Source organism: Apteryx mantelli, chromosome 15 (assembly GCF_036417845.1).
Source record: "Apteryx mantelli isolate bAptMan1 chromosome 15, bAptMan1.hap1, whole genome shotgun sequence".
In the NCBI taxonomy this organism is placed as follows: domain Eukaryota; kingdom Metazoa; phylum Chordata; class Aves; order Apterygiformes; family Apterygidae; genus Apteryx; species Apteryx mantelli.
Genome location: NC_089992.1, coordinates 16,073,566 through 16,084,739, shown reverse-complemented (window position 1 = coordinate 16,084,739; position 11,174 = coordinate 16,073,566). Strand labels below are relative to the sequence as shown.

Below are 11,174 nucleotides of genomic sequence, written 5' to 3'. Positions count from 1 at the left end.
TTATTCTAGGACCAGCCCATCCTCCTCACTCTTCTTTTGACCTTTTTGCTTTAGGGAATATATGAAGCTAGTACCCAGTACACTAAATAAGGGCACGTGTCTTTTAAAGCCTCCTCCTCATATTCTCTGGTGCTAAAACCGGGTGAGTGAAAACTTGAGGTGTATTTGCACGACTGTCTAAAGTATCTGTTAATATAGCACTGACATGAGCAAAGTGTTTTTCTTCCTAAATTTCTGAAGGGAGGCCAGGGGGTGGCACAGGCTGAACTTGGTTACCATTCCCGTATGGACAGAATGCCTTCTGTCCCCAGAGAGGTTTGCACATATCGAGCATGGAACACCACTGAACTGCAACCATTTTGGAAGGCAGAAAACTGTGGAAAAATGTATGTATTTCCACAGAATTACAGAGTTACAGAATTACAGCAATGACAGAGGCGACTGACCTCTCCCCTTGCTTTTCTTGAGAGTTCAGAGCAGCTACTGCCATTTTGACGGCCAACGGTCGGGCCCAGCGGGTCACGTCTCCTCCAAAGCAGCCAGGCCGGAGCCTGGGCCGGGCGGCCACGTCGGCATGGACCTGCCTGCCACGCACCGCCGGCCGCCGAGCCCACGCGTGGGCTGCCAGCAGCGCCCGGCGCCACGCGGGCCCACAGCACGCGCTGCACGAGCGGCGAGCTGCGAGGCCACGGAAAGCGGACAAGACACCCAGGCTGGGATTTGAGAGGTCACCGTCCGCGCAGCCAGGCCAGGCCAGGCCAGGCCAGGCCAGGCGTGAGGGCGCACGGCCCCGGGACACGCCGACAGGAGCAGCGCGCCGCGCCTCTCCCGCTCCCCCTCGTCCCCCTCAGTGAGCGAGCGGGCGGGCGGGCGGCGCCCCCTCCCCTCCCCCCGCCCCGCTCGCCCCAACGGCCCCCGGCTCTCCCGCCGCCAGCGAGGCCCGCGGCGGCCGCGCGGAGGGTGGCGGCAGCGGCGCCTTTGTTCCGCGCGGCCGCCTGAGGGGCGGCGGCGGCCGGGGGCCCCGCGGGAAGGGCCGCGTCCACGGCAGGGCCGCGGAGGGCGCGGGACGCCCCGCCGCAGCCCCGCCGTCCCCCGCTGCGGCCCGCCGGGAGGGCCGGCGCGGCGAGCGGCGCTGGTCCCCGCAGGGGGCGCTGTGCGGGGCCGCGGGGCCTGGCGGCGCCGGCGGCGGGAGCCGAGTGAGGCGGGTGCGCGCAGCCGGCGGGGGCCGGCGCGGCGCTCCGCGGGCCCCCGCGTAGCCCGCAGGCGGCGCCGGCCGCGGCCCGCCGCTCGCCGCGGCCCGCCTCGCCCGGCCGCCGCCGCCGCAGGGCCGCCGCGGCGCCCTCCCGCTCCCAAACTTTGCAAAGTCTGGCGGCTCCGCGGCTGGGGCGGCGGCGGCTACGGCAGCGGCGGGCGGGGGTGGCGGCGGAGGAGGCGGGGGCGGCGGGGGCGGGGTGCGGGCCGGCGGCGGCGGCGGCGGCAGCAGCATCAAAGAGCCCCGATTCCTGCCGCCCTGGGAGCCATGCGCCGCGGTCTGTAATGTCAGCGGAACAGGAGAAGGACCCCATCGCGCTGAAGAGATCCCGAGGTGCGGGGAGGCCGGGGCGGCCGCCGGGGCCTAACTCCCGGGGGGAGGAGGAGGAGGGCGGCTGGCCGGCCGGCCGCGCAGCGCCGCGGGATGCGCGCACCGGCCGGCCCCGAGCGCCGCCGCCCGCCGGGCTCCCCAGCCCGCCGGGGCCGGGATCGGGGCGCCCCGTTGCCGGCTGCCGCCCCCCGCGCGGCGCGGGCCGGTCCCCGCGGCGGCGGCGGCGGCGGCGGGGCCGGGCGGCGCCGGAGCCGCGCTAAGTTTGCACGGCGGGGCCCGGCCCGGCCCGGCCCCCAGGCGCCCGCCGCCGCCGGGCCTCGGAATGCAGAAGTCGGGGCTCGGTGCGGGCGCGGGGCCGGGCGGTGCGCGGTTGCTGCCGTGCTGTTTTTCGGGAGGTGCTGCCTATTAGTATGCAGTGTGCATACTGTTGGTGCAAGGGAATACGTCGGCTGTGCCACATGTCCGAGGTAGTGTTGATGCAGAGCCCATAAATTACACTTGGGTTTTCACTCCTTCACCCTTGAATGTTGGTCTAGTATTTGATTTTAGTCGGGATTCCCTTTTTTTTCTTTTTGCCACGCGAAAAATTTCCCGATTTTTTTTTTGTTTGTTTTATTAACAGTGCCGTTGTACGGCTCTAGTGAGCTTTGGAGTACGCATTTCTTTGAAATGCATCGGGAAAAGGGTAGATAAACGATATCTCTCCTGTTTTCGGCTGCACAACGGACTTTAAAGGGCAGTAGCAACTATGGTAGTTGTATCCTTACAGTGATTAAAAGCAGAAATATATCCCTGAATGAAATAATGGAAGACGGTAGGATTACCTAGTTGGATGAAAATTGTGGCGAAATTATAAAACCTGGTATTTATTGCTTCTCTTCTCTCCGCTCCCGCTTTGCCCCTGGAATTCTATTGTTCTTGATGTTTTAAGCTTTTTATGGTTGTGTTAAGTGGGGAAAGGTGAGGATTCTGCTATGCATACTGCCATTGATTTGCAGTTCACTTTTCTAAAACTATTCTAGTAACAGCTGTTTTGCAGCCTTGAGAATGGAAATATGCAGCAGTGTTACAAAGGAGACTGGGATTCATTAAACTCCTCCACTCTCAAGCCCTGATTCTGCAAATATTTAAGCACATACAGAGTTTCACATGCCTGAGTTACCCATTGAGTTCAATGGGATTACTGCTTAATATCAAAACTGTTTACAGGATCAGGGCCACAGGATAGGCTCACTAAACCTGATTAAAATTAGACTCTTTTAGCTTCCTGTTTGAAAGTATAATTGGCCATTTATATTTCTTGGGAAAACATTCTTACTTAGATAAAGCACAATGTAAAAAGACTGTGGCACCCATCCTGTAAAAATCTAGAGGGGTTTGTCAGTGGGTATGAATCTTAAGTCCATGGTTTATTCGCAGTATATTAAGTACAGCGCATATTATATACAAAATGATAATCTGTTCATGCGTAAACTAAACTGCAAATTTCAGTTCTTCTGACTAAAACTGGAAATGTCTATCTTGTGTATATGCATATCTGAAATTGAAGAGAATATGGGACTTATCCCTCTGAATTTCACAAACTCAAATGGCTGAAATACCTTTTATCCATAATGCAAAAGAGGAATAGTTACCAGATACGTATTTTTATCTCTAAATTCATCTATATATATGATGTCTCAGACAAAAAGAGCATTTTTTTTTTCCTGGAAAACTAGTCTCAAATGATAAAAATAATTTTTTGACCAATTAGTGCAAATATCACAACGTTCTGAAATGCTCAGTACCCATTTTAATGAAAAGTCTGTGTGGTAGGTATCAAAAGTGACTTTCAGGAAAGTTTATTTTGGCTGCATGAAAATAACCCTTATTCACTCTTTTTTGGAGGTGTGCTAGGACTAACATTCAATTTCCTTTCATGTATAAATTAAATCATTATAAAATCCATAGGGGAAATATAAATTCATAGGGTTAACTTAAATCATTGGCCTCACACAGTGAGAACTGAAAATACAAAAGCTTTGTTCGTTTTCATACATAGTACCCAGTCCTGCAAACCTAGGCATAGGAGTGGCTTTACTCACGTAAGTAATCCGTATGGAAATGACTGGGAATTATCACTGGAATTCTAATATTTATATGCTTACATATTTGAAGGATCAGATCCCAGAGAATAAATTTATACTTAATTTTATAAAGTTTTAAGTTATAATAACATAAAACAGTGAGCACTTTAATATGGTCCTCAGCATTCTACTTGGTCGTAAACTTATTAATTTATGTGTTACTAGCTGTTGAATTTAATTACAAGAAATTTAAATATTTGTAATATTTTTGCTATCAGCAGTACAGTGCCATAAACAGGAGAACACTTTATGCGGTTGCGAAGATGGGGATTCACAATACTGTCCCTTTGAAGTTAGGATATGCTTATAAGAATCCTAGAGAAGAAGATGATGGAAACTGTGGGGAGAGTTTAGAGCTACGAGTTTACCAGGCAGATGATTTATAGGGTTGAAAGTTAAGGGACATTTGTATATAATTTATACGGTGATTATTTATCTATATTAATGGGGTTGCAGTGCTTCATAGCACTCTGAAGTATGTGCAGAATTCTGCATTCTAAAGCAAGGCAAAAAGGACCTCTGTTTCAGAGTAATCCCCAGTTACCCTCATGGTAGGTTGTACTGTGATACATTATGCTCAAACATGAATTTATTTTCGGAACATGATCAAGACTTCATGTCATAGTCTTTGAAATTCAGGCTTAAAATTTGCCAGTAATGATAGCTGTTGATTTGGGATGTCCATTTATCTTCTGAATGAGTAATGAAATGTTTTGGGAATTACATATATAAAAAATGAGATTAAATTTCAGCAGCAACAGCCAAAGCTAAACAGAACTTATTAAAGTAGAGGCAGGGCTGGATTTTTATTGGAGGTAGGACTGGTAATTTCCCTGAAACCTCTTCAGTCCAGAGGAAAAAAAAAAAAGTGTGTGTGTGTGGGGGGGTGCTAGGAGTGAAAATCTGTCTCAATAGGTAGTTACAGGCATCCTTTCATCAGCAGTACTTGAAATAACTCTTGGATATTCTAGTTTGTATACGATAGGTCTAGTTCTTCTCTATGTGGGAGATTTGGTGTTACTTTACTGTACAGTCCTAAAGCTGGTTTAACTATCTGCTGGGCATACTTGTCTAATGTAGAGCTGTTTAATGTTATACATTATGCTTCTTTGCATAACACTATCCGTAATTCACAGTTATCTTCAGGTTGTTTTTGGTAATAGAGAAATCTGTGTGTGCAGCAGCATGTATCTTGATAACATTTGACTTGTATTTTCAATATGAGTTTTAAACAAATAATATTACAATTTTTATGTTCTGTTGCTGACATTTTACTGTTCTCAGTAACAAAGAATAATTTTTCTCTCTATATATGTTTTTTAAGTAAACAAGCTATTATTTTAATAGGCCCAGAGAAAACTGTAATAACATACAGTTTGTTAATGTAATGATGTTAATATCTTAATGTGTTGCTTTTGTATCATCTGAAAGTGATTTTTATACTTTGGCTCAAGGGTCATCTTTACATTCCCAAATGAAGGCAAATTGACTTGAACCCCACAAAGGCAAACCTACTGGGATAATGAGGAATGTACTAGAATCTCTTCTTTTTCTCTATAGTCTTATTAGATTTTTAAAAATGAAAGTCATGATTTATACAACTTTTGGAGCTTGTCCCACTCTTATGAAAGGTGGAGATGAGTGTCATGTCAAGGATAGATATTTCTTTGTATTGCTCAAAGTGAAATCAAGTGATCTGTAAAATGAGCATTCTTTATCTCTTTTTGTGCCAGAGTGGCAGTGCTTAATTATTCTATGAGTTTTCTGCACAGGAGGGCAGAATCTAAGTGAACCCGTCTCATTATTTTTGGCAGGTGTCTTTTTGTTTGAAGTCTTGCATTTAAAGAAATTTAGATCTGATAAACTGGAGATCTGTCTAAACAATATGGCAAGTTTTCAGTGGTTTTCTTTCATAGATCTGCTACTGTTTGCTTTTTTTCCTTCTCGGCATATTGTAACATACTGTTGTGGGTTGGTAGAATGAGGCTGATGAATGCCATGTCTGTGTAGGTTAAATAGGTGGTGAATCTTAGGCATGGTTTTAAGCAGTTGGCTTGAAAGTTTTATGCAAATAAGAAATACTTCTGACTAGTGAAGAAGAGATGTTAAGAACGGAGGGACTGATAAACATAAAGTAAATGGAAATATTTATTCTAACTGTAATGAGTGTGAATCGGACATTGGAGTCCTAATGGCATTGGATAGCTGTATATGAGATATGCTACCTTTTACCTCCAGGTATGCTCCTTGAGGGCTTGTAATGCAAGGCACCAGAATTAATGAAAGTTCAGTATTTGTAATGGCTGTCTGTTGATGTGACAGACAAAGACTTAAAGTACAGTCTGTAAGGAAACTAATGCAGTATTGCACTGATTGAAATTTTGTAGGTGGTGACAGTGGATTGGATGGGTTAGGAGGACCCGGAGTACAGCTTGGAAGCCCTGATAAGAAAAAGCGCAAAGCAAATACACAGGTAAATTGTCTCTGGTTCTTTTGATTTCTTAATAAATAGTGTACTCAGATGTTGTTTGCTAATATGACTGTCTCACTGTTCAGAATATCAGTCTATTCTCAGAAATAGAAGCATTACTAAAATATTTTTTATGTAAATGCTAAGTTGAAATCTCCACTCTCTTGTCATCTTTATGAAACTTCATAACCCTAGTTACTCTCATCAAAGTTATTTTAGATCTCTGTAGGTTGCCAAAGTCCTATAAAGGGAGGAGTGCAGTGAGACTGAAATGACTGTGTTTGACCATATGGATTTGATTCTGAGACACATTTTATTTTAATGACTTCGTAACCATTGGTAGAAACCTGTACAAAATGATTAGCTGCCATGAGACTACTTTTCTTCTTACCCTTACTCCTATATGTGTAATGGCTAATACAGCTAATGGATCTGTACAGTTTAATGTTTCGATCAAGCTTTTGGCATATTTTCCAAGCGCTTTTCAAGCAAAAGCTATGCGGCAGGTTCGGCTCCTTTCCAGTGAATCTCTACAATTTGGCATTTCTATATAGTTGCTATTTCCAGAAAAGGAAGCCTAGCTACAAAACATGTAAAGCAATTAGATACCTATAACGCAGAATTTTTCTTTGTGTTCATTCAGCTGTATGAATGAGAGTATCTGTTAATTTTGTACTGCCCAATGAGAGTAATTTTATTTACACAGGTCAAACTATCACTTTCTGTTAGGCCTATCCAGATTCCATTTAGATGAGGATCTGTTTTCTTAATTTTTTGTTGTTGTTGTTGTTTTAAAATAGTCATGGTGAAACCTGCTCTGAGATAATTTCAGGCTTTCGGATCTCTCTGTTGGTGAGCTTTCCTCTGCTCTGGAATGATGATAACTGTAGAGAGAACAGATTAGTTTCTTGTCTTCTCTTACCATGTTCAAAACTTTCAGGACAGTAGAAACATGGGGAAAAAGAATTTTCTTCAGTCTTTGGTTATCAAAACTTAGGGTGAAATGCACATTCTGTGAGTACAGGTAGCATCAGGGACAGAGGTGAGAGTGAACTGGCTAGATGTTCCCCACAGGCTAGTCTAGAATGAGATTCAATTGTATAGCCACTCTGATGACATTTAAGCAGCCTCTGAGCTCCAAAACATATGATTATTCCTTGTAACCAAAATTCTTTGTATTTTTATGCCTACTGATGATACTGTCCGGACCATCCTGACAACCACTGAATGCTCATAGGCAGAGGGGGCACCTTTATCTGGTACATAGAAGATAGAAAATTCCCATATGCAGACTCCTATATACTTTTTTTTTTTTGGGGGGGGGGGAAATATAGTAACATTAGTATTTTACATGTGTATATCCTTACAGAAGTGGGGTGTCTTAAGAGGTGTATATTCAGTAAATTGATCCCCAAATTAAACTAAGGAAATGCTCCAAATCTGCTCTTTAAAGCATTTGAAACATTTTGTGCATGTATGTTTAAATAACACATTGTTTTCTCTGTTCCTCTTTTCTGGAGTAAAAGATGAAGAAACAGAAGTTATACATTAAGTAGTATTTTCAGCAGCATGGTTGTGCATCTGCACAATTCTTAAAATACTATACTATTTTTATAGTATATAAACTACTGTAATTTATATACTAATTTTATATACTATTTTTATGGTATATAAATTACTATAAATCACTGTTATCTGGGACCCAAACTCATCTCTTGCCTCCCCACTGAAATTTCAGATAGCCTGGCAGGGTACAGTGGTGAGCTTTACATAACAGCTGAATGGTACTTTCAGCAGTAGTGCTGCTAATCCAGGACCTTTGTGGTTGGTCTTCTTGCAGAGACATATTAAAACTAATTAAAATGTTGTATTTAAAATATTTTTAGGGATCATCGTTTCCTCCTCCATCTGAATATGCTCCACCGCCGAATCCAAGCTCTGACCACCTTGTAGCTGCAAATCCATTTGATGACAACTATAATACTGTGTCTTATAAACCACTTCCTTCAGGAAATCCATATTTTAGTAATCCTGGTTATCCTGGCTTTGGAGGCTATAACACTTTCAGAATGCCACCTCACATGCTGCCCAGAGTGTCCTCGCCATATGGTGGTTCTTATTCTCTCAGAAACCAGCCACACCCCCTTCCTCAAAACCCTGTGGGAATGGGTTTTAGTCGACCCCACTCTTTCAGCTTCGGTCCACATGATAACCCAGGTTTTGGGAATCAACCACCTTACAGTGGTGGTCAGATAAATCAAAATGTCAGTATTCCTGGTCAACATTTCAGACCAAATCCTGCTGAGAACTTTGGTCATTCTAGTCAGATACCTCACCCTGATGTGCCATCTAACTTTGGTCCTGGAAATAATCAAAATTTCCCAAATTCTCAGCTAGATTCAAACCATTCTTTTGTTCCTCCACCAAACACTTACAGCCAGACAAAATCATCGGCACAAAAGCAAGACTTTAGTCAAGGTGCAAGCAAAGCATCCAGCCAGAACACTGCTACTCATCAGCATCATCACAGGACAGAGGACATTGTAAGTCAAGGTAACAGTGACCTAAAAAATGTTACTCGAAACAATGTGGTAAATCAGGATAACAGCCATTCTAATAGTGCTGAAAACACTAACCCTGGTCATTCAAATGGGACTCAGAGTAAGTCCCGCCAGCCTCGAGGTACCACTGAAGGATGTAACTCTGAAAAGAGCAGCAAAACGCCCCTTCATCCCAGTCGTCATGGTCACTCATCCTCTGAACCAGTCTATCCATGTGGAATTTGTACACATGAAGTTAACGATGACCAGGATGCCATCTTATGTGAAGCCTCTTGTCAAAAATGGTTTCATCGAATCTGCACAGGCATGACTGAGTCAGCTTATGGCCTGCTTACAGCAGAAGCATCAGCAGTATGGGGCTGTGATACATGTATGGCTGACAAGGATGTCCAGTTAATGCGCACAAGGGAAACTGCAGGACCACCTGCATTGAATACGGATGGCTAACAACATGAATTGGTGGTAGTGGCTGAAATACTTGTTACAAAGGTTTGGTTACAAATTGGGTATTTCACTTTCTGCAGACAATCAGTTCTGTTTGATTGCTATTATCTTTTTTCCTTAATCTGTTTTCATTAAAACTTACATCTCAGTTTTGGTACTCTTAGTTTTAGGTGTGCAAATGTTCTACTGTTTAATCAGAAACAAGAAACACTTGATCTTGTAAAACATAACTGACATCTGATCAGAAGGAGGATGTGCATTCAGAATTTTATTGAAGGCAGAAACGTGCCTGTGTGAATAGCCTCTATTCACTAGTGTTAGCATGTTAACTAAAACTAGCACTTAGTGCTCAGTTTTGATGGTACTATACTTGCAGGTGCTCATTACTTTTATTATTATTATTGGTGAATGTCCATTACTGATATTCTTGCTAACCTTTCTTTGAAGGTAGTGGAGGTGACATGGAGAAATGTGCTGTACTAATGGTTTTTATTTTAGGGATAAATACAGAGGACTTCATATGTCAAATAACTGAATCTTCTTTTTTAAATAATGCATTAACACTATTTTTATATTTGACTTCATGCCTAGCAACACAATGGAGCCCACTAACTCTCATACCTTTATATTTCCTTGAAAAGGCAATGAGCTCTTTGACTTCTCAGCAAATACTTAATTGCTGAGGACTCCTGCAAGGTCTTGCACTACTTAGAAATAGTTACAAATACGTTGGCATTTAAAAAGTTGGAAAAGATCAAGCTTACAAAGTCCAATGCTTTAAATCTAGAGAATACCAAAACTAGGGTTGCATATGCAACCTTAATTCATTTATCTTAAGCATACACGTCAGGGTACAGTCTCTGCTTCTGTTGTCATTGTTCAGTTATGCACCTCTGCTCCTTTCTCATTGATAGTTCTCGTCTCCAGCTTTGGTGCTGCCCAAGAATTGTGAATGAACTAATGTAGAGAAAGTCCTGCCCATCTCCTAGGGCTTTGAACTAGAGCCTGCTCAGTCATCCTGAGCTTACACAGACCACCTGGCATGAAGAAGGGTGTGAAGGAATGGAGTGTGCTCAGCACAGACTGAACTGCAAGATAATTTGGCCAGCAAAATCTTAAAACTGAAATCTCACCACTGCCTTAGCCAGTCTTTCAGTTTTGGGGAAAAACAAGAAAAATCTAGGGTGAAGAAAAAAACAACTCACATTAAGGGATGCGAGTTTACCGCGTATCAAGAGTGAGTAATTGGAAGTTTAGCTTCTTTGCTAAACTTGAAATCCTACTAAAAAGCATGAATGGCACTAGAGCCTCATGTGTGATTGTAAGAATTCCTTTTTAATATAGGTAATTTGATTGTATTCTTGATCTCAAATAACTGATTTTTTTTTTTTTTTTTTTTGGTTAATATGGGTGAGCATCTAGCCTTGAACATTTTAGCCTAAGCGACTAGTTTGGTAAAGTTGTATATGCAATTGAAAATGAGTTTTTCTGTAGAAAGAAGGGGGTTTTTTTGGTGTTATTTGTTTGGTTTTACTTAATAAAAGGTGGTACTCTGATAACAGACTCTGCTCATAATACTCACCACTGATGGGAAGTTTTAATTGCCAGTCATTTGAAAACTAAATCATATTGCAAGCATTAGAGGTACTAGTCATATTCCTTAATGTGGTAGGTGGTGTTCAGATCTGTGGTGATGAGTAATGTAAGAGCCTATATAGAATACAAATGTGTATATATAAAGGTAGTTTTTACGGTAAGGTGTGCTAATGAGTGAAAAATAATTGCTGCTTGCCAGTTCACCTTTGTGTTTGAATTAAATGGGCTCTACTGTAGTAATAAACTTTCCTGGGAGATGCATTTCTCTTTCTGCAGATATACATAACCCTTTTATTTTAATATGGAGAAGTTTTATATACCATCTTTTACCAGAGAAACATTAAGTGCAGTATCCTCCTCGTTTGTGTCTTACCCCTCATCAGGAAAGAGGAAAT

At 43.2% G+C, this 11,174-nt stretch overlaps 1 protein-coding gene across 1 annotated transcript; it reads left to right on the top strand.

Annotated features, from left to right (window-relative positions):
• The first annotated feature begins 1,475 nt into the window (after positions 1–1,475).
• PYGO1 (pygopus family PHD finger 1) lies at positions 1,476–10,507 on the top strand. Its single transcript, XM_067305722.1, has 3 exons — positions 1,476–1,585; positions 6,096–6,181; positions 8,065–10,507. The coding sequence occupies exons 1-3, from the start codon at positions 1,537–1,539 to the stop codon at positions 9,184–9,186; spliced, it is 1,257 nt and encodes a 418-aa protein (XP_067161823.1). The 5' UTR covers positions 1,476–1,536; the 3' UTR covers positions 9,187–10,507.
• Positions 10,508–11,174: the final 667 nt, after the last annotated feature.